A 25,162-nucleotide genomic window follows, 5' to 3' on the forward strand; every position below is an offset into this window, starting at 1 on the left:
TGCCCTCACAAAGTCTTGTGCTTGTATTGTAATACCTGTTTGGACTTTCCTAAATATTTCCCCTCATAATGTGCTCCAAACAATAGCCTGACAATTAAAAGGGAAAAAACCCAAGAAACATGCTCCCTGGAACTAATAAAAATGGCAGGCTGCTTAAACTAAAAATATAAGTAAAAACTAACTTCAAACAAGGAAACTCACCCTGGAAAACCTGAAACTAAGCTGAATTGAAGTCAAATCCTCAGGTTACCGACTGGAAACTTAGAGTTGTTACTGAGTCACTTCAAAATCTGAGCTCCCCAAAATTTACCCCAAATTTTGATTTATAGGGGCCGTTTTTTCTTTCTTTTTCCAACTTCTGAGAAAATAAGATATATTTTTGCGTTATTAAGTCAAGTTTTTTTTTCAGATATTAACCGAAATTTTTCACTTATGGATGGCAAAATATATATATTTTTGTTAGTGGCTGAAACAAGCTTCCACAAATATTTAACTAACTTGCCAACGTGCACATCTCATTTTATTTTGAAAGTCGACGACCCGGAAGATTGCTTTCTTCTTCTGGTGACCTCCTGGGAAGTCCTCATCATGGCGCAGGCAGTTAAGAAAGTTGTGAATAAAGTTCCCGCATTAGTCGGCGGTAAGTCTTCTCACGCTTCTTTTTATACTAGAACAAAAAGTGAGGTACTTACCATGAATCGTGTAGCAGGGGCAATGTCGCGTTGCTTACAGTTTGTAGCAGTTGCACTGTGACCTCTGGCGTCAAAACATCAAACCCTGCAGCAAATCTTTATAAGTTTGTGAATTTGTATTTGTACTTTATAAAGTGTTTCATGAGAGGCGAAATAACCGTGTTGCGTTTGGCTTTGCTGGCTTTACTGCTCCTTGGCTGACGTGGTCTGTGTGTGACTTTCAGCCGCTCTTACATACTCCAAACCCCGGCTAGCGACCTTCTGGCACTACGCCCGAGTGGAGCTGGTCCCACCGAGCCCAGCTGAGATCCCCAAAGCCATAGAAGCTGTAAAAGGTCTGATCAGGAGCTATCAGACGGGACGCCTGGGACAAACTACAGTGAAAGTAAGTTTGAACTGAGTCGATTAACCTCTGTTGACCTTTTAGATTAACTTGGCTGCACAGAAAGTAGACCTTGAAGGAATGGCCAGCCTGTAATTTGTAATGAACAAATAGTTTGACAGATGTGTGCTTCCATGTTGCTGTGGGAGTTCAGGGCCCTGAGTGATTCGATTTTATATTGGGCACGAGAAAGTACCTATTTTGAATATTTACCAGTAGGTTGTGAATTTTGCTTGAGGGTCATTCCAGATGAGTTCATCAAACACCTCGCACCTATTTTAGGGACTTTAAGCATCCTTCTATGCTAACTTTAGCTACACTTGTGAGAGTCCATATTCATATAGCCATGGCACGAGATATTGCTGTAACATTTGAGGGCAATTTAAGTAGTTTATGTAATTGGGAAAAACAATATATTAGGTTTTTAAAAACCCTACCTTCATCTATTATTCTTTTAAAATAAAATGTAATATCTCACTGTAGGGACCTGAAATCCCCATTAACTTTGCCCTTTTCATGCAAATCTGTGATGGTGAGGTGGGACTTTTTTTTTTTTTTTTAAATTTCATGGCCCAACATTGACCCTTGATACATTGGTCACTCAGTGGATATTGTGCTTTTGAGTTGGAAAACTTAAAACACTAACTGACTAACATCTTTATTAAAGCACATGTGATAGTTATTACTATCCTTTACAAAGTCTGTTTCACTGTCTCAACGTAAACATTGTGGGTCTCTCACAAACACAAACCTTTACAGAACGTGTTAAAGTAAAAATGGGTAAACACACCATCACAAGTGCAGTAACACCAGCTGAATAAAATGTCAACAATTACTTACAAAACCCTCTTTGTGTTACATTATCAGGCCTCGTGCAGGGACTGTTACTGAGTGTGTTATTCTAGAAACATTTAAGGAGTTTTCTTGAGTGACAACTTGTTGTTTCCTTGCAGGATGCCATAAGGAATGGACTGGTGACCACTGAGGTGCTGATGTGGTTCTACATCGGAGAGTGCATTGGCAAAGGAGGCATTGTTGGATATGATGTCTGAAAAATGAACTTTTCTTCCTCCTCTTGCTTTTCCAGTCATTACATTCTCAACAGCCTGCACCAAATTCTTCCAAATAAACAGATGTTTGTATACAGGAGTAGATTTTGTGTCTCGAGTATTAATTTCAAGAGAGAACTGGGTCATATTTTATTCATAAAAGATTTACAAAATGCAAGAAACCAACGCTGAATATGTTCTACACCTATTGTAGAGAATATTAAAGTTTGCATACATGTATAATTTAGAGTGAAAATGTGGTAGTACTGCAGATGGCAACAAAACACATCTTAATTCAGGCCGCATATTTTATAGATGCTACTGCTACGTAATGATGGACATCTCCTCTCGCTCTCGACTCTCCGACATCGCGTTCACGACGTTTCCCAGGTATCTGCAGAAAGCTTGCCTTACATCCTCTGGCTCTTCTTCTAGGTTGGAGTGAATGAGCAGCAGTCTGCTTAGATGTGACGCTGCACAAGAAAATGTGACTGCATTAGCCCAGAGATAATGATTCTCATGACTCTCAGAGGACTGCAGCACAAGTTACCTAAAGGCAGCCGTCTGTCTTCCACTCCACTGCCAGGCTTGTGGTGAGCTATGAGCAGACACTGGCTGTCCTGCAGATCTTGAGAGGAGATGAACATCGAATGCCACGTCTCTATTTCTTTGAGGTGACTTGGAACATCAGGGTTAAAAATGATCACCACACCGCTGGAGTCCTTCATGATTGCAGGCCAGCATGACTCAAATCTGTATGAAAATACATTTTACTACCATCATATTACATCGTAAGTAACAACACTTCTCTTAATTGTCACATAAAGGTAAGGATAACATCTATGCCTCCACTTACTTGAAATCCCCTGAACAGTCCCAAAGTTCAACCTCACACGACTTGTCACTGCTGCCCTCAGGCTGTGATTCAAATTCCAGTATCCTTGAAACAACAGAAAGTAGCTGCACTTTGTATTTTTACACACAAAGACTGATATCTGTCAAGGAAGGCTATGATATTGGTTCAATCTTGTCATTGCGATGACTGATTTTTACACTAAAGTGACACTCGGAGTGGCTTAATGTTGAAAGCAGTAAAGCTCACATAGGATTTGTACCTGACTCCTTGAGTAGGTCTGTATTCACCGCCCACATTTTCTGTTGTGTCTGAGAGAAAATTTGCAAGAACGGTTTTCCCACTCTGAAAAACAGAAAAGCAGATGGCTTTAAGTACGATGGCAAAATAGTAGCACATTACCCAGCCTGACAGACGGGAATTGTTACCTCCGGCAAGGAAGTCGTGTTTTTGGTAGCATTTGCATGCATGACATTCTTTCTGTCTGTAAGCACGATAGTTTGAAAAGTTTTGAATGAATTCTGGTAAAACTTTGTAGGGGTGTAGAGTGGGGCCATGTTTACAAGCTATTAAAATTTGACTTGTATCCAACAGGTCTTTGGGGTCAACTTAATGATTTACTGGTTGAAAATTGACAAAAAAGTGTTAGAACTTAGAAACAGTGATTCTTGTAAGTATTCTGTGCATTTTCAACATATAGAATGTACCATACAAAGATCTGAAATGTCACGTTTGACCTCTGACCACAATATCACACTTTGGATGCACACTAGTTTGCATCCAAATATCATGTCACATTTCATATCTGCCTTTCTTTCACCTTGACCCAAAAATGCATTATATCTTTAAAATAAGTACAGTCAAGAGAAAGAGAATGAGCTGCAAGCTCAAGTTATTCATGAGTGAACTGCCTTGTGGAGGTTTGCACTCTCATGTTTTTAAGTAAATATTAACTTTAAAGTTAACTACCAGTATTACATAAAAAAGTAAAAAGTGGAATATGTCCCTTCTTCTCCTTTCACCTGCTCCCTTTAGGGGTTGCCGCATCAGCCACCTCAGCCCTTTTTGTGTCCTCCTTCACCACATCCATGAACCTCTTCAGTGGTCTTCCTTATTTTCTCATGCCTTGTAGCTTCATTATTAGCATCCTCTGTGCATGTCCAAAACATATCATCCTTGCCTCACCAACTTAGTCTCTAAACTCAACCTGTCCTCATGCATGTCTTCCATCACCCTCACCCTACTCCTGACTTCCTCATCCAGTACCAACCTCCATCATTTCCTTGGTGGCACAAAATAAGCATTCTTGTATGTATGAGCACATTAAAACCAATACACACCCCTCAATTAATATAAACAAGTACAGTAAGTTTTGATATTTATTTATTTTTTAATATTGTGCAAAAGTCTTGAGCTACTTTTTGTCGTTCTTCCAAGGAGCCAGAATTTTTTAAAACTGGTCTCGAGCAATAGTTCTCCAGGCTTTCTGAAGCTCTTTCAAAGTTTTGTCTGCCTTTTCACCTTTTAACTCAAGGGATAAACCAGTGTTGTGTCTACACAGAACAGACAACTCAGCAACAAACCTGTCTTAAATTGTATCTCTAGGCACTTTGTTATTAGTAGCCTGTTACAAACATATAATTTTGGTCCCATGGTTCTGGTTGAACCCCTGTTACAGACTGGCAGGGTGTACCCGGCCCTGTAGCAGTTGGGATAGGTTCCAGACCCCTCCGTGACCTTGATAAGGGTAAGTGGAAGAGAATGGATGGATGGATGGATGCACTGTGGTCACGCCAGCATCGAATCCATCCAAGTTACATGGTTTATTAAAATAATCAAATTACAGCACTTATATTTATGTTAGACTACTTTTAATTAACTGCTTTAGCCCACTTACAAGGAAATTTAAAAAAAAATCTTGTTCATGACCTGTGTAGTATGTTAACACTATTGGAAGTCCCAAACATATTGCCCATGCAGCAAATGCACACACAAATAGTACAACTGAAAAGCACGCATTTTGAACACAACCAGCCATTTATTGGGCTCCCCAGAGCCCAGTTCTCAACAGAACAGAAAAAAGTCGGCCACCATCTAAAGGATGGTTTTGAATGTCCTTCAAAAACCGTAGAGAAATATTCCTGAGGGTACTTAAAGAAATTACACGAAAGCGTGTCTCAAAGAGTTCCGACTTTCGTTGAAAGTTGATCGTACCAAATATCGACTTCCAAACTTGTTATAATGTTACAAACTCAGTTTTTAATTTAATATACTGTGTTTCAATCTATGTTTGCACATTTTTCAATAAATCTCTGCACCCATTTACCTATCAAAATATAAACAAAAACATGAGGGGTGGCTCGAGACTTTTGCATAGTACTTATCACTCCTTTTCCCTTCGTTACGACTGAATTTATACATTACTTTGTTGAGCAGTGACAAATAAACTCGGAGCGTAAATGTAACGGTGAAGGGTATGAATACTTAAGTCCAGTGCTTTCTCTGGTAATATTAGCCAAGGCAAATTTCACTGTTGACGCTTTTCGCTACCTGCTGGAATCTGAAAGGTAAAATAGCAACCGGTGTACAGTCAAATGAGAATTTACTCACCTCATTGGGACCAACAAAGAGTATTTTAGCTTTGAACATTTCCACTCAACTGACGCTGGTTAGCATTAGCTTTTCAGCTAACTTATCTTTACAAAATTCCGGGATAGCGAAGCAGTATCGCAACAGCAAGGTAAATGTAAATCAGCCAAACTTAGCTGCGTACATATCTAAACCACGTCATACTATATTTTTACCTTTACTTAATAATATATATCTCTTTAAATGATCTTCGATGCTTCCCGAGGATGGCGTACTAGCAATCGCGACAGTAAACTTCTTTTCCGTTTCTATGGTTTCAACCAGGCTCTCTGCTTTCTCTTGTTCATTGGCTGTTTACGGGTCTAATCAAATTTGGCCCCGCCCATTCAACCCTTAGGGAACGAATCAACAAAAAGATAGTCAGTTGACGTCGTTACGCTGCCTCACATCTAACCAATCGAGTGAGACTTTCCAAGAGGCGACTCCCCAGAGTGGAGGAGCGTTATTTACAAGAGGTACAAGGCGAAGGAGTAAGTGTTGTTTAAATTTTCAGGCATGCTTTTGTAAGTGGTTACTTGGTTTGGGCGTTATTAAACACGCTAGACTTGAATGGCGATTTACTTGGTATAATTACTAAAGTGCTTGCTACGCTTAGAGTTCCTTAAAGCTTAACAGCCACTTAACCTTGTCTGTTGCTAAGAAGTAGCTTCCTTGGCGATTGGCTTTCTCATGTCCAAGCAGGACTTTTAACCTTCCTCTTGTGTTAGCTGTCTGTAACTATCTCTTATGTTGAAGGGTCGCCTTTGACCAGTGTTCTAAATAACCCAGAAAATACCCTCAAAACAGCGGTTTATCATCCAGTTTGTTTGTAACCAATGGGTTACATTGTTAGGCTTTTTTATGAATTAAAATGATCAATTACAGCACAGGTGTCAAACTCTGGCCCGCGGGCCAAATTTGGCCCGCAGCCTAATTACATTTGGCCCGCGAAGCCATACCAAATTACTATTAGAGCTGGCCTACTGGTATTATACAGCTAATATATATATTGTTTAGTATTAAGCTTTGCTTGTTCCATATTCAGTTTTCCAGCAAAAATTATTTGAGTCCATAAGAAGAGATTCATTCTTAAATCTGGAGGAAGATTTTTTTTTTTTTCAATAAATATTAATGTTAGCCCGCGACTTTGTTCCAGTTTTGAATTTTGGCCCACTGTGTATTTGAGTTTGACACCCCTGAATTACAGCATATCGCTTCTTTTCATTCTAAAAAAAACCCAGATAAACTGAACCTTACGAGAATTTTATGAAGAAATAAAAGGTTGTGGTTCTATTACCTAACTATTACTGAGAAGTATTACAACAAAATGTCTAAAATACATTTCTTCTGATTATTATTATTTTAATATTATTAACTATAGTAACGTTATAGTAAAGTAAAGTTGTATTATTTTATTTTATTTTGTCCACCATGGTAAATTTCCTCCTGAGAAGGTATTGCCCCAGATCATAGATGCTAAAGAAATTGTCACACATGATATTGTGACTCCACAGTCCAGTAGTCATATGAAGGACTACGCGCTTTCCTCGGTTTCACCCAGGGATGCCACTTGGAGGTTTGCCTGTGTAACTCTGTATTTCCCATGCATAGCCGGTTTTTGCGCATAGTATATTTGCACATATCATTTGAGCATATTATATGCACATCTGTTGACAGTAAGAGGCATGTCTCCAGAGGATGACCTTCGAAGTCCCCCCCTTGGTTTCAGCGGTACCAGGGAGGATTTCACAATGAGTCGTGGCGACCTAGACAGCAGTCATGAGCCTGTTGGTAGAACCAGGGCACGCAGCAGTCTCCATACAGGAACCCCAGAGTGTGAGATCAGCTGGTGAGGTCCTACAAGGATGATGCATTTGAATATGCACTTGCCAGCTACCACAACTTTACTGATTCAAAGTGTTTTCTTGCTTTCCTTTTTATTTTAGTCTCAGAGATTTTGGCAATAAAAATAATCCTTTCCTGAAAATGCTAATGGATGCAGAAGCAGCTGCCAATTCTGCAGCAATCCAGCTAGTGTCGTTTAAAGACGCCATCGACGATGAGTATGCTGTAGGTCTGCAGCAATTTTGGATAAAGCTAGCTTTGTGTAAAGCCAAAGGGTTTCCTACATTAAACATATGTTTTTGCAACTGCTGTCCTGCATTTTCTCTAATTTTCTTTTTTTTTAATGTCAATTAAGGATTCAAGACAGTCTGCCAAAGATAAACGCCAAATTGCAAGACAGCGTGGGCTTCTGCTGGAAAAGCTAGAGGACTTTAGACGAATTAATAAGTCAGTGCGACAGAAACTGAAACAGCTCCAAGAGGCAGAGGTTTGTTAAACTGCTACTACACCGTATAAGTCAACTGTATTTAGTCTGAAAATGTGTTTATTTATGTCCTTGCTTTAAATAATTCCGCAAAGGCAAATCGAATTGATGCAGACCAGCAGATTGACACGCTGCTGAAGAAGATCATGCAGGCTGAGAGTGAAAATGAGGTGAGTGTTTTATTACACCTATGCATTGGCACAAAAGAAGGAAGTTTAAGGGAACTAAGCTTTGTGATTAGCTTGTGAAGATTTAGTCAGTGAAACAAAGTGATAAAGGATAAGTTATAGCGGTTAGATAGATGGATTATTAATAATATTTCATTTATTCAAATTCCATTGTCTCGGCTTGTGATCAAATTCTTTATAGATTCCCTCACTGATTAAATTTTTCTGGGGAACAGAAGTAGAAATATAGTTTTCAGTATCAGCTCAACTGTTTTATTACCTTTGAGTGTGACTCAGCTCTAGGAAGTGACTGAAAGAAAGAGATCACAGATAAAAATAGCCGAAATGGGCTTTCTCCAAGCATGGTTGGGCTCTCCTTTATAAATAGGGTGAAGAGCTTGGGCATTTGGGAGGTGTTCAGAGTAGAGCCACTACTCCTTAATATCAAAAGGAGCCAGTTGAAGTGGTTTGGGCATCTGGATGCCTCCTCAGTGAGGTGTTTCAGGCATGTCCTACCAGGAGAAGGCCCTAGGGTGGACCCTTGACACGCTGGAGATTATATCTCTCAGCCTGAGAATGCCTTGGTGTTCCCCCAGATGAGCTGGAGGAAGGGGCTGGGGCAAAGGGGCAGCCTTTGGTGATTAAACTAGTGAGAGCACAGCCACATTGGTTCTGATGTCACAGGACATACTCTAAAGGTGTTAACTTTACAAAAGCGATTTTAATGCACCTAAAGTGAAGATATGGTGATGTGATAATATGCATTGGTTTCCATGTTTTTTCTCGCAGAATTTAAAGAAAGATTTGAGTGAGAGTGAACAGAAGGTCAGGGAGCTGATAGATCTGTGGAGAAAAGAGCAGGTAAGTACAGCAGAGATCATTTGCGGATGAATTAAGTCATTGCCCATGAAATTATATGTTTACGCTGGCTTCAACAGGAGAACGTAAAGAGTGCAGTTCACATGACCAAGTCAGCAGAGGCAACACGTGCTCACCTACAGGGACAGCTACGCAACAAGGAAGCTGAAAACAATCGCCTTACTGTACAATTACGGGTACAGACACCTTTATCAGCTGGCTGCGCTGTAGACTAAACTGCTTTATTAATGTATAAATTAAAACTGCACACTTGTGGGTTCATGGTCTTTGCAGGCTCTGGAGAGACTCATAACCGAGCAGAAGCTGGAGATTGATGATCTGAAGGGGTCTATCACCTCTCTGTCTGCGAAGGCAGCACAGGACAAAGAATCTCTGAAGAAAGCCACCCGAGCTCAGAAACTGAGAGCGGAGAGATTTGAAGCTGCTATTGAGAAATGCTACGCACAGCTGAGGGAAAAGGTACGAGGTCAAATTGGTTCATTATTTTGGCTTCAGAAGCAGTTGAGGATCCCGTTTGATCTTTGTTTGTCTTGTTTGGCAAACAGGATGCTCAGCTGGCCAAAGCCCATTCAGAGAGAGACTCAAGGAGAGGACAGAAGGAGCAGACGACAGATGAGAAAGACAAACTCGTTGCTCATATAGACTTATTGAAAAGGTTGGTTGGTTCTCCTTCCCAGCCATTTGTCATTTCTGAGTACATCAATATTCAGATGATGCATTAACTGTAAGTGTCTGTTTCCATTAAAGCCAAATTGCAGACTTGACAATGAGAGTGCAGAAGGAGAAGGACGAGCTAACTGCAGCAAATGAAACTCTGATGCAAAGGCTCGAAAAACTCAGCTCAGACAACGGAGAACTCGGCATAAATAATGCAACACTCAAGGTACAAGTTACTGAACAGCTTGTATGTGAGAGTCATTACTGTGAAAGGCAAAAAGCACAGACATGTTGCAAGAAGTCCGGTTTCCATATTTAGGAGTTAGGAGGACCTTATTTTACTAAAACTGTTTGGATTTCTCTGCTATCCCAGGAATCTGTAGCTCAGCTGGAGCAGCAGCTCGCTGAGTGCGAGTCTGCCCTCATAGAGGAGAAGATCGTCTCACAGGAGAAGAAGCACCAAGCTGAACAGTGCCATTATCAGGTTTGTGTTTTGATTTAAAACCTTTTACTTTCTCGTGTGCTGCAGCCCTGAAATATTCCAGACATCACCCAGTGACAGTGGGTCAGCTCCGCAGCGCTGTGCCTGTGAGATGTCCGATGCACGCAAGATTAGTACAGGTGACTGTCCAGTGAATTCACAGCAAGGAATTGAGGATCTGGTTTGCTGCCCTCTTCCTTTTTTTGTGCAGGCAGAGCCTCAAAAATCAAACGTATCAAAGTATTTTTTTTTCCAGCAGTGACAAACCAGACCTAGACCATCCCTTGTTCTCTGCAGGGAAACTTTTAATCATGTTTGTAAATGACTGTTATTTTTATAGACCCACTACTTTACTCTGGAGTCAACAAACATCAAAAAATGTGCAATGTTGAAAAAAAAGGCACTCTTTCATCATATTTGATCCTCTTAAAGATCATTTCTGAATAAACACTGACACACAACAAAGAGTGTTTTATGTTCTTAAATCTTTCAAACCTTTTACTTCTCATCTATTAATTTCAAATATTAACCTTTCAGTTCTTGTTTTTTTATTAGTATTTTTCTATCTTTCTATCATGTTTGAAGGTCATTTTTTTCCTGACACAGTTAGGATAAAGTAGTTTCCAAACAGGATTACAAGAAACCTATTATTTACAGATACAGAATGTGGTCTGTAGAAGCCACTGAATGAATGACACTAGTTTTTAATGACAGGGAAGGCCACAGCAGGTTTCATGTTAATGTTCTGTATTTTTTTCACCTCCAGGTTGCACAACTTCAAGCTGAGCTCCATGATTCAAAGATAAAATATACAAGTCTTTTAAGAGAAACAGAGAAGACACGAGATGGAAAAGAGGCAGAAGTTGAGAAGGTACCACCGCCCTTCTCTTTAATTTGCCTTATTTTATTTACGTTACATGCACAGTTTCTGTTAAACTAAAAACTCATTCTAACAGCCCATTACAAGTCTGTCCAGCTCTGTTTCACCTGCTGTTTAATGGACAGTCATTGTGCACTTAGTTTTCTTTTTTCAACTGCATAACCACAGCTGAATGAATCATGTACATCCGTGAGCATCTCTTGGAGAGGTGTGCTGAGTTTTAAAGCATATTACTATGTTTCATTTCCCGAAACCCAACCCTTTTTTTTTGTGCCGTTCCTCCTCTGGAGCCCAGGTGAGGCAGGAGCTGCACGGGCGCGTGGAGGAACTGAACGCTTACCCCGAGTTACTGAATGCAGCTGAGCAGAGTCTCTTTGAGTGCCAGGAAAACCTGCAGCGCTTGGAGAGGAAGTGCTCAGAAAAGTCAGAGTCCATTAGGCAACTGCAGGTTAAGGTGTGCAAAGCCAGCTGCTGTGGTCAATGTAAAATGCAGTCATTTTCCTATTTTTTGACCACTGGGTGGCAGTATAGCCTCAGGTGACCGCTGGTGCATTGTGGTTTCTAATATTGCTGTGAGTTTCGATGTTTGTGATTGCTGTGCAATGTTTAGGTTGAGCCCACTAGCGAGTCTTTTGTGCTCCCCAGTGTGATCTCTGGTAGAACCAGACGACCACGTGTTTCCGTCAGAAATACTGAGTTTTTATCTCGAATCTGCTCGATTTGAGGCTGATAAATGTTCAGCAGATCGTGGAGGTAGTTGTTGTTTTAAAGTAGCATTTGTGCACGTGGTGTGATTAAATGTTTTCTGCACGATTTACTTGTAGCCCGTGGAGGCAACTCTGAATTTTATGTTTTGCACACGCAGATGGAGAGTCAAAGCAAACTGCTGAGATCATCTGCAGAGATGAGGGAGTCCATTCATGAGGCCAACTTACAATTACAAGAAAAACTGATTTCTATCCAAAAGTAAGACCTCAAATATCAAAAACCTGCTCATATTATCGGTATAGAAATTGATGCTTACTCTATGTGTGTGTGTGTGTGTGTGTGTGCGCGCGTGTGTGTGTGCGTGTGTGTGTGTGTGTGTGTAGAGAGACAGACAAACTGCAGCAAGAGAACCTGGAGCTGGTACGGAGGCTCGCAGCTCAGGAGGAAGCTCTCAGCTACAGCAACCGGCAGCTGGATCAGCGCTCATCAGAGTGTCAGGCCATCAGCCGACAGCTGGAGGCAGCTTTAGCAGACGTCAGACAACAGGTACAGGTTAGCTGTTGGAGTGCTGACCAACAGTTCAGCACCTGTTCTTCACTCAGATCATCAAGTAAGACATTACAACCTAACAGTTCAGTCGAGATTTGTTTGAAGCCATGCCGTAAGTAATCCAGCTGGAGCTACATAGTAAACAGGCAAAGCTAGATATGCATGTATCTGTATAAAACAACTTGTGTTACTCCAGTTTGGTGTCAAAGAGAGATTTATCGTGCAGAAAATGGCGCATCACATAATGATATTTCACATTTTCACCCCGTGTAGGTCACTAAGGTGAAAGAAGAGGCTGTTTCCAGGGAAGAGGCTCTTCAAACCAAAATCCTGGAGCTGGGAGCCGAGAAGAGCAGAAGGGAAAGCGAGCTGAGGCTTCTTCGCCAGAGCAAGCTCAACGTAAGGGCCATAGAGAAGACGCACTCACGTTAGATGGAACATTTCTTGGAAGGCAGCGCTGAGCTGTATTATCTGTCTGTGTGTCTCTCAATCTGCAGGCAGAGAAGCAGTATGAGGTACGTCTGAAGGACCTGCAGCTTAGCCTGGACCAATCAGAGAGCCACAAGCGAAGCATTCAGAATTATGTCGATTTCCTCAAAAACTCTTATAAGGCCATGTTTGATGAAGGACTGCAAACATCAACATCTTATTTTCTGAAATGATGGAGGTTTGCATTTTAAATCCTGATTTGTTTTGCACTCTGATATTTATTGGGTCTGTTTAAAAGGGCAACATGGGGGTAACTAAACCCTGATTTTTAATTGGTTTGATCAGTTTCTACTTTTACATTCAGATTTTTGAACTGCATTTCCAGGAATCAAGTAATCTGCTGCTGTTTTTTTAAAATACAGTAATGTTTTCAGATGTTTGTACATCTTGAACTATGATATTTTGGTGCTATTCTGTCCGTATGACAAGGAGCTTGTTGCATAACTGTTACATAAGATTGGCCAAACTCTGAGTTGAGTAACACCTAATAGTACTGTTGCATAAATATTACACATTTGAAGTGTGAATGTAAGATAGCAAAGACTACACTGGACTGCAGGAAACCTCTTTTCAATTTCTCTTATTTTATAAATTTTAATAGATTCATTTATAAAAAACAAAACAAAAGGACTTTCCAGCAGGGTAACACGAAATTGCTAGAAGGACTAGCAATCAGGTTATTTTAGGCACAATGCAGTATGTACTTGATCTGTCTTATGCAAGTGGCTACAGCTGAACAACTTTTTTCCACAGCCTGCAACTGAACACCAACGAAATTATGACAGCAGTTGTTGGCCAATGCAAGTGGTGCTTGAAAACGAAACATTTTATTGGTGCTTACATCCTTTTCAGTAACCTTTGTGTCTTTATAATGCATTCAAACAGTGCACGTGTGCGATGATAAATTACATGTGCAAGTAAAGCAGCAGGCACTCCACTCAAATAATGTTTGATTGTAAGTCAGATACATGTGTGATTAAAATGTGAATTTATGAATTGAATGAATTCAGAGTGAACTGAAAACATGCAAATGTGGTGCACAGCACAGTGCATCACTGGTGGAAGGGTTTCCCAGCTGCCAGTAATGGCTATCTACACTCTGCCATATTAAAGACGTAGCACACTGTGTGTAGTACCTGAAATAAATGCCACCCTCGTGTAACACTATGCCCTCTTCACTTAAACTTGCACATTCAGTGTGTGAATGTGTGTGTGAATGGGTGGATGACTGGATATGTAAAGCGCTTTGGGGTCCTTAGGGACTAGTAAAGCGCTATATAAATACAGGCCATTTACCATTTACATTCTGACAGGGTTGCGATATCTGATAATTGGCAAAATTATAAATTAGCCCCTAAAGGCTGCCAGAATAATATAAATCCCAATTCAAATATAACATTCTTGCTATCAATACGCAATAAGCAGTTTATACATTTAGAAACAGATTTCTGCTCCATCTTCTCCACGGGCTTGATCTTATAACGCTGATAACTGTGGAAGCTTCCACGCCGTCATTCCCACCGTCAGTTCAGCAGAAAGCAAAACTTTTGGATTCACAAAAAAAAAAAAAATCTAATTTTAATTGCAAATGACTTTTTGTTTGGTCACATTTTGTCCCAGCTGTGTTTACCTGCGATAGAATGAATCCATATTTCCAGCTGTGACTTTGCCCATCACCCATAATAAATCTTCTGCTCTGACTAGTGAAGCTGATTCAAAATTCAGCGTCTTTACTTTTAATTTCCCTGTCATCCTCCCGGTGCTGGAAACAGGCGTTTGTTTGTTTGTTGGTAGTGGACATAGCAAAGGTGTGGTGTGCACTGGTTGTGTTTTATATTAGGATTCTCAGCTGGACTGAGAATAATTATGTGTGGCCATTAGCTGTGAAGTCCATGCCTTTAGGTTGCAAATGTAACTGCCCACTTCTATCTCTGTTGTTGGTTTGTCTAATAAAAATCTTATATTAATCTGGCCTGGAGGCAAACACAGTTGCAGCGTGACTTACTGAGATTTACTGAAAAACTGAGCCATAAATGTACTGTGTTTATTTCTTTTGTTCTCTCACTGTTGCTTGTGCTTCCCTGCTGTATCTATGGTAATAAACTACTGTGAGTCCAGACCTCTGAAAGACTGATGTGTTCCTGCATCGGACGTATTCCCTCGAGTGAGCAGGCCTCCTCTCAAGTTCTCAGAGACAAAGCTCTATTGTGCTCTCCTTCGGAGGATGGAATGATTTCATGGCTGCGTGCGTCAGTACTTATGTTTTTTTCCTTTGCTCTTGTGGTCTTGCCTGTTTACGTAATTCTGTCGATCACTTTGGGAATTTGCTTTTTTCTGCTGCTTTCTGCTTACATCTGACTTTCGGCATTTCAGCGCTGAGATGGGCACACCCTGTGCTTATGTGCTTGTTAGGCTCAACAACTTTGATAGCCCTGACGCATAAACCCTTGCAGCTCTGCGTAAACCTGTTGGTTGGGTTAGTAGTTATGTCCCAGCTCAGCTCAGGGGTGGTGGAAAGTGCCATTCAACCAGACAGCCAAACGCAAGATTTATGAATTACAAAAGAGGCAAACTGCATGGATAAATAGGGGTTGGCAAATCAAAGAAAATTTAAAAAAACAGACGGGAGATTTATAGAGTTCAAGAGATTATTAAAGTTCAAAAGAAAATAACTCCCTGCCCAAAACAAAGAGCAGAGCAGCAACACCCTTTTCCCTAATGTAGCTTAACAAAAGAAACGGCTGATGTGTGCACAACCCCAGGCATACACAAGCACCTCAAAAACATCATCACTGCTCCTTATTATCTGCTCATAGCCCTAAAACCGAATCAGCAGAACACATCTTAGTGTGTGCATCACAAACAGCAGTCTTCAATGAGACCTTAACCAGGTGCATCTAGTGAATGCTGGACAGGACCAGCATCTCTCTAATCAGCAGCAGAGACAGAGTGATTGATTGCGACAGAGCCAAGTGATGGCACAGCAGAGCCCACCTTTGACAGAAATACTGAAGAGGACACAAGAGCAATAACAGCCACGGCCGTGCAATTCACAGTCTTATTTCAGTCACATTTGCCTTCTATTCTGCGTATCGTAAATCGCAGTGGAGGGTTTAGATTATCGGTGTAAGCCTATACCACTGCCAGAAAGCAAAAATCTGCAACTTGTGCCCAGCATCTGTGCAGCACCAGGCAAACTGCTGAGAAGTTTACATTACAGACATTCCCAAAACTATTCAGTGACATGTAGGTCAGCCAGATGCTAAAGAGACTGAAAATCGTTGCAGCAAAGACCCCCTGAGAATTTCCAGTTTTTCTCAAGACAAACTCTTAAGTAAGATAGTGGGGAACTGAATTGGTTTTCCTTGAATTTATTGGAGATTATAATCTGCTAACCATGAAATTAACAGTCTGTGTGTCCAGGCTTCAATCATATTTCTGTTTTGCATTGACAACCAATTACAGAGACCAGGACAGTAAACCAAAAGTACAGTTTTCCATGCTTAACATTAACTTTGCATTAAAATGAAAAAAAAGTATGAAACATAACCCTTTAAATAACACGAGTGCAGTGAATCAAAAGAAACAGCCACCGCGTGACGACACATTTAGCAGCTGCCATAACTTTCCACACTGCGATTTAACATGTTTTGTCATTAGAGGCTTAAATATTATTAAGTATGTACAAAGAATAAGCAGGAAAAACATTTTTTAAAATGCAGCATTCACCATTTAAAAGCAGCTTCACAAAGAAGCAAACCACAAGGCTCCAATAATATGAAGCAGAAGTCTTCTTGCGCTTAAATCAAGTCTTTCGGTTAAATTTTCAGTTTGTGGATGTCATCGAGAGGGCTGTAGAGCTCAGGTGTCTTTTTAGCGTTGTTGGAGCAGTTGAGATTACACTTGCACGATTCGATCGTCATCACCATCCTCCTGAAGGTCTCTCCGTTTTTGCACCGAAAATGGAGAGGCATTGTCCGGGTCCTGTGTGGCCTGCAGCATTGTCCGTCTGAGCAGGATCCACAGTACCTGCGCTGCAACTTTTTCAGGCTACGACAACCTGCGTATGACAGGTGAACTGGATGGCTTGCTTTTCCTCTGTGACTGCATTTTTGACCTTTCTGCAAGAGAGAATGTATCTAGGCTTTAGTCTTAACATGGATGGGTTCTCAGCCTCTAATGAAATAATCACTGTATATGTTCATCAGCATATGGTGTACCTTCGAGGTCAACTGTTTGCAGGGACGGATTTCACAGATCCGAGTTTCTTTCACCAGTTTGCACTGTTTGTTGCGGTTGGTCAGCCTCGTGGACACACCAGAGCCGCAGGATTTGGAGCAGGGTGACCAGGCTGTGGTTTGAGGCATGCACTGGACTCCTCTGGCAAACATGTGGTCCACTGAATAACTCCTGAAAGCTGTGCAGATGTTTTTAAGCAGATATTTTTTAAGTTAAAGGTGGGTTAAAATAATGAAAGCAAGCAAGACTTAAATGCAATAAATATCAAGACTGCTCACCAGGCAGAGACTTTGATTCTCCCCACACAGAGGTGAACTCGTTCTTTTTGGAGAGGTCGTCTTCAGTGGTTTTGACTTTGCTGAACTTTCTTCTGTGCTTTTTTATCATAGCGCTCTGTGCCTCTGTTTCCTCAGGGCAGACTAGTTGTTCGCAGCACCCTCCCGGTACCTTGACCCGTCTTAGTTTGGCACAGCCCAACAAGGGCAGCGAGAATTCACGTGGGCAGAGGGAGACACATCCGAGTGCACCGTCGATGCAAGTGCACTGGTGTTTGCAGTTAGGATGGAAGGTTTCCCCACTTTGATAAATCTTGCTGTTGTACTCACATGTTCTCCCGTTTAATTTGGCTGTTAAACAGAAGCAGGGAAAGGCTGATGTGATGAAAAGGGAAAAGGTGACAGTTGAAAAACAAAAAAGATCAGAAAAGGGAAATGAAGTCAGCGTACCTCGACAGACTCCCTTATCCGACCCTCCGAAGTTGCACTCCAGTCCCTTCGCAGCATCGCATGGCTGTGTCTTGCTGCAGTCTTCAAAGAGCTGCCGGGCACAAACCTTACAGCATCCACAGCTGTCCAGCACGAGGCTGACGCTGTCTGCACATGTTGGGACTTCAAGGGGACACTGGCAGTCCTTCGGGCACGAGGCTGACACCTGAGGTTAGACCAAACATCCCACCTTTGTAATCAACATTTCTTTCACCCACAGAATATAACAGCAGGCATAAGACACCTTTTCCTCACCAGCGTAAAGCAGAAGATCTCGACGACAAAGACCTTCCACATCTTCTCCAGCTGAAGCAATCTCTCCTGAGTGAAAAAGAAAAACCAGCCTCCTTAATATCACTCAGCAGACCTGGCAGCGGGATGATGGCTGTTTGTTCTCCCTCTTTGAGAGTCCCCATCCCCTTTTATCCACTTCAAGCAGATCTGACGTAGACTGAAGAGGTGTCCCAAAACTATGAGAGGAATGCTTCTCCACACGTCCTCCCATAAGCCAAGCAGAAGTTTCTCCCTCCCTCCTCTCACACTCGCTGTGCCAAGAACCACCCTGTGCAGCTTCCACTCTGCCAGGGCTTTCTCTCCGGTTTTACTGTGTAATGCTTTCTCATTTCCAAAGAAAGCAGATATTTTTGACCATTAAGATTCTCCAGAAATAAAAGCTTACATAACATGCAAAACAATGGCATGGATAATTCTTTGATTGCAGTGCTGGGAACTGATTTTATTCTGTTTTGTGACACAATGATTGCACTATTCAGTCTATATCACTGTTATGAAGGAGCTCTTTTGCGCCTAACCAAGACTTTACCAGCTGGTGCTGGACCATATATGTATGTATACCTGGCAGCTGAAATGCATGTGAACATGGCTCCTTAAGGGATTTGACACCGGGCCACTGCAAGTTCTGACATAAATATTGAAGGAAGGCCACATATTTCTATGACTGACTGAATTTCTCCCTGAGCTGAAGCTCTGTTTAGACTGTTGCACGTTGTCTGCGAATAATGTTTGTATTTTCCAGCCTTGCTAGTGTTACAGGTTAAATTTCCCTTCAGTCACCCTGTAAGGGCGTGTGGATGGAATTGAGTTTAACTTCAAGATTTCACAATGAGAGATGAGAGCCTCCTGGAAATGTTTGAAACTTGATAATCCTCTGTTTAGTCTAAATCAGAGCAGTCAGAATTAGATGCTAGACAAAAAAAAAAAAAACAAGAATAAAAAGAAAACCCAAGCAATGCCTGAAGCAAAATTCCTCTCAGGATGAGCATTGCAGGTTTCTTTGAAATAGATGCCAGGGTAAAAAGCATCTTCTTCCATCCACATCAAAGAACAAAGGCATTTATAAGGGAGAGAATACCTTTCCTTTCATTATAACCTGTGAGAATAAGAGGCTGAGCAGAGCAGATTGGCACAGCCGCCGTCTTATCTAACTAAGGTTACAAAGGCCGGTCTGAGTCAGCGCCAGCTCCGGCAGATGAAGAGCGAACAAGCGGGAGCTTGGTGTGTTTACCGATGCCTGGAAATCGCTGACTGTTGTGGCTTGGTGTGGAAATTTCCTTCCAAAATTATAATATCAAGAATCTGCACAAACATGTTAGGTAAGAAGAACAGAGGCGGATGTGGAGGGCAAATTGCATGTCCTCTTCCCACAGTTCAGAAAATGAATGTGAAATAAAACAAGTGAGAAATTGAATCTTTCCTCTTTCTTAACATCCTAAAACACTGTTACCCCAACAGTTTGAAAGCCAGGGTGTCAAACACTAGGCCCAGGGGCCAAAATCGGCCTCACGGAGACTCCAGTCCAGCCCACTGGACAGCTTTAGATAAAAATGAAGGAAGGCATGAATCTTGGACTTTTAACTGTGTTTTCATAAGCTTCATTTTTGCATGTAAAGACTTCAGCCATGGTCATTCACGCTACACCAAAGTAACTGGTCTTTTCTAATGGGAAACTAAGCTTCTTTACACTAAGACCGGCCCATGTAAGATCAAAGATCTGCTCCTCGATGAGTTCAAATGAGTTTGACATCCCTGGCTTAAAGGAGTAGTCATCACTTTTTCGAGCAGATATCAGTGATGCTGAATATCTAATATGGCAGCAACTCAGTGCATATAGTAAGCAGAACGATAGTTTAGATATGACTGTTTCTGGAAGCCACTGAAAGTTTATATTTCAAAAAGAAATAATAAATAAAAAAGTGCCACGCTGTATTACAAGCTGAACTGATCACTGTAAGTGAAACCTCCGCCCTGCCTCAAATTTTCACATCGTGCAAAAACAACAATCGATAAAATAAGACACTGACCCACGGGCATAAAATCAGTAGACTAAAAGTAGACAAATTATAAATAAGAAAATCGTATTAGAAAGTTCAATGAAAGATGATCAAATTCAAGGAACATCCTGGGCTTCTTACTACATTTTACAAGATCCAGAGAAGCTTATTCATGTCTTTATGTCTCGCAGGGCTGCCTAATGCGAGGCTCTTTTTATTGTCCTTACTAAAAAGACTGTTAGACGGCTCTGATTCTCAGCTCCCTGCCTTGACTTCCAGTAAGGTACAGATTTCAAACAAACAGCCCTAAATATATATCTGAGATGCTTAATGAATATGAACCCAGTGGGTCTCAAACCTGGTTACAAGAGCAGACAGATGTGAAACTAAAGAGGGCTTTATATACGCGTCTTGCAAAGACGCGTATATAAAGCGTGCATTTTCTCATATCTTGCAATTCACTTAATGAGAGCGACATGTAATTACTTCAAAGTTATTGTGTTAGAGAGACCTTTTATCCTCCCACAGATACTTGATACAAGCCATGGGTGGACGTGCATTGCACAGTACTCTGCAGCGCCCTGTTAAAATTACATATCCCTGATACTTAATGGGATACACTCGAATGAGTAAGGTGGGTGGGCAGGTTATAATAGGCTGTGTGAAAAAAAGCTATAAAAGAAGTAATTTTGCATGGTTCTTCGACTGAAAAGCACAAATACCTCCTCACTTACGCATATTGTAAAACCACAGTGGATGCAAGGTCACGGTGGTGTCTTGGCTGTTACGTGAGAGTGGGTTTTGTGCTGATATGAATGAAAGTCCCGTCGGTGACATCATTTCTATAAATGCCTTCTTTTCTTTTGTGTCTGGCTCTGCACGAAGGGCACTCTGGAGTCAGCACACTGGGTTCATTTGAAACGCACAGCTGGTCATTTCCAGGCTGCTGAGCTCTGCTGTCCAGCATGAATGAAGGGAATTGTGGAGAGGACAAGTGGGCACGCATTGTCTGTTTCTGTTAACGCTCATTCCACGTTTTTGTTTAACATCTGACATTCTCCTGCTGCGATGAAACAGCAGCCAGACAGCTGTGAGGGGCTTTAAATCATTATCGCTGCATGAGTCCTGCGATCTGATTTACAGTTCATATACATTTCTGCTTGCTGATGGTGGTTTCACACAGCACATACAGTACTACACTGCAGAGCATGACAAAACAAGCCTGATAACAATCTCCTCAGGGAGCGCCCGTCCTCTCTTTGTGCTATACTGCGATTAGGGGGAAGTGAAAATCTGCATGCGTTCAGCCATTCTGTGATAGACTTCATGTTTACCAGAGTGTCACATCACTTCTACTGCGCAGCAATTCCCTTTGTATATGTGAACTTTGACCCGGTGTTCTCTCTGAACTGCTGATGATTTTAATGCTATGACCCTTCAGCTTTATTTGTATATAAACTGTTCTGTGACCTAATCGATGATACAGGCTCTGTCTGCTGAAAATTTACATTGTGATCATCGCATTTCAAAGCTCAGTACTACACTTTAAAATGTGTCCAGCTGCATGACTGACAGTAACGGAAATATATTTACTCTAATTCTCCGAGTTACTGTGCAGATTTTCCAAACAAGACCAGCAAACCAACAGTTTACATAAAATCAGCTCCACCACAGCCAACTAACTTATTAAACCCTTAGTTGTTTGTGTAGTAGTAATAACCTTATTATTATAATTATTTTTGCAGATGCTGTTTCAGATAGTTTAGTTTGTGGTGCTGTTGAGCTTGTCTTTGTTGCATTCTGAGCTTTTTCCCAAGGCTCTGTTCATCCAGTTTCTACGGAGGAACTAACACTATTTAACTTCTACGCTGTTTTTCACAAGGAAAATTTATCTGATGGCGACAGCTACTTTGCAGTGACTCCACATACAAAACATGCAAACAGATCGTAAAGCATAGACGTTTTTTGTGAAGCAACTGAAAAGCCCTGCATCACATTAAAAAAGCCTACGTTTCACCTCAGATTTGCGTCATTACAATAAATCAGCAACAAAAATTCAGAAAAAATTATAAATTGAAATTGAAATTAACTGAGAGTTGCTCTGTACTTAAGTTACTTTGTAGATTAGAGAAATATCTTGTGCAGTATAGCCACGCAGTACAGCAGGGATGCCAAACTCAGCTTAGTTAATTGCCCACAAAGAGTAAACTAGTAAAGTAAAAAGCTCATATCCCTCCTGCTTCTTTAAAACCCTGCCAGATTACAAGTGGTAACATTTCACATTATTTTATTTTCTTATTTAATAAGCAACCTTGAGATCACATAAGAAAAATAACTGCAAAACTATGTCTCAGTTTTTCCACATTCATCAGTATTATGGGAGCCTTTAAGAGGGCCACTTCTGTGCCCTGGACCACATGTTTGACACCACTGGCCTATAGTTTACTGGGTGTATTTAGGCAAGTGTAGCACTTACTTTTCTTTGAATGAATGCTGTCAGACTAAACTGTGGGGTATAGCAAAACCTGCCAAACGTGGTGTTTGTATGCGAGAAGGTCCAACAGCGCCACCTAATGGAGTTATCGAGAAGCGCGCGTGGCCATGGTCGGAAGTGCAGAAGCGCAAGAAGTCGCACATCAGAACTCAAAGCGAAGACAGTTGCTCAGTTTGGAGTTGTTCTGGTAAAACAGGAGAAATCTTGAGGTGAACGTGGACTTTTTTATTCACAGTTACCGGTTTAAACCAGCGCTGAGTGTGAAACCGACGTCTCTGCCGTGTGTTGACGTAGTTAAGCCTCGACACAATCAGGAAGTCCGGGGATTTTTTTTCCGTTGTTGAAACAAAAAAAGTTGAATGGATAGTCGACAGACCACCTTTTATCGATTAATAATAAGGTGTCAGCTTATTTAACTTCTATAATTTATTCGCTGTTGTGTTTTAATCCACCACTACGAGATTATTAAAATAATCTTCAGTCGTTACCACCTGGATTTTCACTTTGCGGGGGAGAGGGATGGATGCTCCTCACCTCACTGAAGATGAAATGGCAGAGATAAAGAAAGACGTGAGTATTATACTTCAGGCACGCTCTGGCTTCCTAACAGATGCCAGATCAATCTGATAAGGGGAGCCATGTGGAAACAGATTCACTGCTAAATATATATTTATGCTTTGCTTAGCGCTATAGGCCTATTAAAAGGAGGAAATGCCCCCACCACACCCTCTTTGTGCCCTCACAATTTCCACTTTCTGTAGGATTTAACAGCAGGACAATAAGATGGACGTTTAGGGCACATCTGGACACCCAGCTTACTTTGTATGTGCCACAGAGAGAGCAGATCCAGGCCTGCTGTAGTCTTTGATTTGGGGGAAGGGGGGTGAACCCTGGACTGTGTGTTTCCTGTTCATTGACACCTCACTTTGCTCTCTTTTCATCTGCCCTCCGTGACTTCCTGTGGCTCTCCAGGTGCTGACCAGATTGCGGCACTACCTCTGCGATAAAATCAGAGCAGATCGCCACCTGGACTACCTGCGCTCTCGCAGGATCCTGACACGAGATGATGCAGAAGAGATCAGCTGCAGGACTACGCAGACCAAGAGGATGGCCGTGCTGCTGGACATACTGGCTGAGAACCCCCGCGGCCTGGATGCCTTGATCGACTCGATTCGGGAGATGCGCTCGCAAAATTTTATCATCACAAAAATCACAGACGAGGTGCAGAAGGCCAAAAATGAGAAGATCGAGTCCCTCAGAGGTTAATACGTCCATTTCTAAAATAGTTGTGTGTCTGTGTGTATGTGTGTAATGCAAAAAAGTGCTTAATGCGTTTGTTCTTTATGACTTACAACTGTTCCCCTTTTTTTCCCCCTCTTCTATTACTCAGCGGCAGGAGCTTCCAGTTCCTCATCTGACTCCACTTTCAGCACTCCAACCTCAACCAGCGACCTCCCATCAACATTTTCAAACAACTCCACCTTGCTCTTTCACCCGGACAGCGAGAAAAGCCCTTCCAACTCAGATGTGGGCACCTCACTCGATCTGCTGTCTTCGCAAAAAGCTGGAGACTCCTCCGTGGCTTGCGCCAGCATCGCCACGCCTTCCACGACATCATCCAGCCTCCCGAAGCCCGGAGACCCCGGGGCGCCTCCTCTGCCGGACGAGGTAATGGTCGAGTCCCCCTCCAGCATAGATGCTGGAGCGCCGGGGTGCACTAGCAGTGGAGGCGATCCAAACTTCCAGCCCCTCCGGTCGCGCTCCCTCACGCCAACTTCAACTAGGAGCATCTTTTAGGAGCATATCTCAATAAGACAGTTCTCAACCGGTTAAAAAGCCAACCACAACACTCACTCTCTCTTTTTCAGTGATATTCGTGCTTTCGATGAGGCAGTTGGTGAGAAATTGCTGCACATGGGCATATACTGTATACTACCACTATATTAGCTAACTTTTAGAATGAAAATGGGGGCATTTTCTCATCAGCTAGGCTAACTTTTAAAGATTGTTTTTTTGTTTTTCAAATGGTGCCAATTTGTTACCAAACCAAACCCTAGGGTATGGAGATTGCCTAGTTTAAAATGGAAAATATGACTAAAATGAGACAACGGTGCCATCAAAGAAGAAAGAGGAAATCTGCGCGTGCATCAGATGCATTTCTAACGCGGTTAGATTTCCAGCGTGATGTGTCAGGAGTGAAGAAAATGTGACTCACCCTCTCTAACCTCTCCTACTCCCCTTCTGTGACAGGAGGTGGGATTTTTCTGATGAGCTGTAAAGGCCGAATGCAGTTTCTATGTTGTATACACTTGAACGACTACTTGAGCATATATATATATATATATATATATATATATATATATATATATATATATATATATATATATATGTGTATATATATATATATATATATATATATATATATATATATATATATATATATATATGTATATATGTATATATATATATATATATATATATATATATATATATATATATATATATATATATATCCATGTGTGTGCGTATAAAGAGCCAGTCTTGGAGCAGAACTCCAGCTCATGTTTTTCTGTTGTTTGTTTTCATGTGTGTGCATTAAGTCATCAAGAATTTGCTTCATGTTTTTGTCAC

The 25,162-nt window shown here is 41.4% G+C and overlaps 5 protein-coding genes across 8 annotated transcripts; 3 read left to right on the forward strand and 2 right to left on the reverse strand.

The window, feature by feature from the left end:
• Nucleotides 1–532: 532 nt before the first annotated feature.
• LOC146553459 (ATP synthase F(0) complex subunit g, mitochondrial-like) lies at nt 533–2,223 on the forward strand. Its single transcript, XM_085254965.1, has 3 exons — nt 533–640; nt 917–1,077; nt 2,028–2,223. Exons 1-3 carry the CDS (start codon nt 589–591, stop codon nt 2,124–2,126), a joined length of 312 nt encoding a protein of 103 aa, XP_085111091.1. The 5' UTR covers nt 533–588; the 3' UTR covers nt 2,127–2,223.
• A 21-nt stretch (nt 2,224–2,244) lies between these two features.
• On the reverse strand, nt 2,245–5,897 carry ift22 (intraflagellar transport 22 homolog (Chlamydomonas)). The gene is made up of 5 exons (XM_085254963.1): nt 5,587–5,897; nt 3,239–3,321; nt 2,980–3,063; nt 2,674–2,876; nt 2,245–2,596 (listed from the first exon to the last, which is right to left on the reverse strand). Exons 1-5 carry the CDS (start codon nt 5,623–5,625, stop codon nt 2,448–2,450), a joined length of 558 nt encoding a protein of 185 aa, XP_085111089.1. The 5' UTR covers nt 5,626–5,897; the 3' UTR covers nt 2,245–2,447.
• A 116-nt stretch (nt 5,898–6,013) lies between these two features.
• LOC146553461 (outer dense fiber protein 2-like) lies at nt 6,014–18,089 on the forward strand. 4 transcript variants are annotated; one of them, XM_085254957.1, is made up of 18 exons: nt 6,014–6,095; nt 7,282–7,453; nt 7,551–7,674; nt 7,805–7,936; nt 8,029–8,103; nt 8,890–8,961; nt 9,039–9,155; nt 9,253–9,438; nt 9,525–9,634; nt 9,727–9,862; nt 10,010–10,120; nt 10,884–10,988; nt 11,293–11,451; nt 11,863–11,963; nt 12,089–12,257; nt 12,528–12,653; nt 12,752–12,769; nt 17,967–18,089. In XM_085254957.1, exons 2-18 carry the CDS (start codon nt 7,290–7,292, stop codon nt 18,054–18,056), a joined length of 1,995 nt encoding a protein of 664 aa, XP_085111083.1. In that variant the 5' UTR covers nt 6,014–6,095; nt 7,282–7,289; the 3' UTR covers nt 18,057–18,089. The 4 variants fall into 4 exon arrangements, with proteins under 4 accessions (XP_085111083.1, XP_085111080.1, XP_085111082.1 ...); XM_085254954.1 differs by lacking the exon at nt 17,967–18,089 and having other exon boundaries at nt 12,752–14,855; XM_085254956.1 differs by lacking the exon at nt 17,967–18,089 and having other exon boundaries at nt 12,089–12,251; nt 12,752–14,855.
• Nucleotides 16,105–18,200, reverse strand: LOC146553462 (CCN family member 1-like). Its single transcript, XM_085254961.1, has 5 exons — nt 18,002–18,200; nt 17,708–17,912; nt 17,261–17,608; nt 16,964–17,160; nt 16,105–16,864 (listed from the first exon to the last, which is right to left on the reverse strand). The coding sequence occupies exons 1-5, from the start codon at nt 18,041–18,043 to the stop codon at nt 16,562–16,564; spliced, it is 1,095 nt and encodes a 364-aa protein (XP_085111087.1). The 5' UTR covers nt 18,044–18,200; the 3' UTR covers nt 16,105–16,561.
• Nucleotides 18,201–22,617: 4,417 nt separating this feature from the next.
• bcl10 (BCL10 immune signaling adaptor) lies at nt 22,618–24,854 on the forward strand. Its single transcript, XM_085254962.1, has 3 exons — nt 22,618–23,101; nt 23,504–23,792; nt 23,922–24,854. The coding sequence occupies exons 1-3, from the start codon at nt 23,051–23,053 to the stop codon at nt 24,326–24,328; spliced, it is 747 nt and encodes a 248-aa protein (XP_085111088.1). The 5' UTR covers nt 22,618–23,050; the 3' UTR covers nt 24,329–24,854.
• The last annotated feature ends 308 nt before the right edge of the window (nt 24,855–25,162 follow it).

This window comes from Mchenga conophoros, linkage group LG18, assembly GCF_057382185.1.
Source record: "Mchenga conophoros isolate Kocher_MC1m ecotype Shallow Benthic linkage group LG18, M_conophoros_male_GT1.1, whole genome shotgun sequence".
Taxonomy (NCBI): domain Eukaryota; kingdom Metazoa; phylum Chordata; class Actinopteri; order Cichliformes; family Cichlidae; genus Mchenga; species Mchenga conophoros.

Excerpts from the sequence above, each read along its gene's own strand:
- LOC146553461 (XM_085254954.1), top strand. The coding sequence starts at position 7,290 with ATGTCTCCAGAGGATGACCTTCGAAGTCCCCCCCTTGGTTTCAGCGGT. Across the intron at positions 7,454-7,550 it reads CCAGAGTGTGAGATCAGCTG|TCTCAGAGATTTTGGCAATA; the intron begins GTGAGGTCCTAC and ends TTTTTATTTTAG. Across the intron at positions 9,156-9,252 it reads GCCTTACTGTACAATTACGG|GCTCTGGAGAGACTCATAAC; the intron begins GTACAGACACCT and ends TGGTCTTTGCAG.
- LOC146553462 (XM_085254961.1), bottom strand. The coding sequence starts at position 18,043 with ATGTGGAAGGTCTTTGTCGTCGAGATCTTCTGCTTTACGCTG. Across the intron at positions 17,161-17,260 it reads AGAATCAAAGTCTCTGCCTG|CTTTCAGGAGTTATTCAGTG; the intron begins GTGAGCAGTCTT and ends ACATCTGCACAG. Across the intron at positions 16,865-16,963 it reads GCAAACAGTTGACCTCGAAG|AAAGGTCAAAAATGCAGTCA; the intron begins GTACACCATATG and ends TCTCTCTTGCAG.
- ift22 (XM_085254963.1), bottom strand. The coding sequence starts at position 5,625 with ATGTTCAAAGCTAAAATACTCTTTGTTGGTCCCAATGAG. Across the intron at positions 3,322-5,586 it reads TCTTTGTTGGTCCCAATGAG|AGTGGGAAAACCGTTCTTGC; the intron begins GTGAGTAAATTC and ends TCTGTTTTTCAG. Across the intron at positions 3,064-3,238 it reads AGACCTACTCAAGGAGTCAG|GATACTGGAATTTGAATCAC; the intron begins GTACAAATCCTA and ends TGTTGTTTCAAG.
- LOC146553459 (XM_085254965.1), top strand. The coding sequence starts at position 589 with ATGGCGCAGGCAGTTAAGAAAGTTGTGAATAAAGTTCCCGCATTAGTC. Across the intron at positions 641-916 it reads AGTTCCCGCATTAGTCGGCG|CCGCTCTTACATACTCCAAA; the intron begins GTAAGTCTTCTC and ends TGTGACTTTCAG. Across the intron at positions 1,078-2,027 it reads TGGGACAAACTACAGTGAAA|GATGCCATAAGGAATGGACT; the intron begins GTAAGTTTGAAC and ends GTTTCCTTGCAG.
- bcl10 (XM_085254962.1), top strand. The coding sequence starts at position 23,051 with ATGGATGCTCCTCACCTCACTGAAGATGAAATGGCAGAGATAAAGAAA. Across the intron at positions 23,102-23,503 it reads TGGCAGAGATAAAGAAAGAC|GTGCTGACCAGATTGCGGCA; the intron begins GTGAGTATTATA and ends GTGGCTCTCCAG. Across the intron at positions 23,793-23,921 it reads GAAGATCGAGTCCCTCAGAG|CGGCAGGAGCTTCCAGTTCC; the intron begins GTTAATACGTCC and ends TCTATTACTCAG.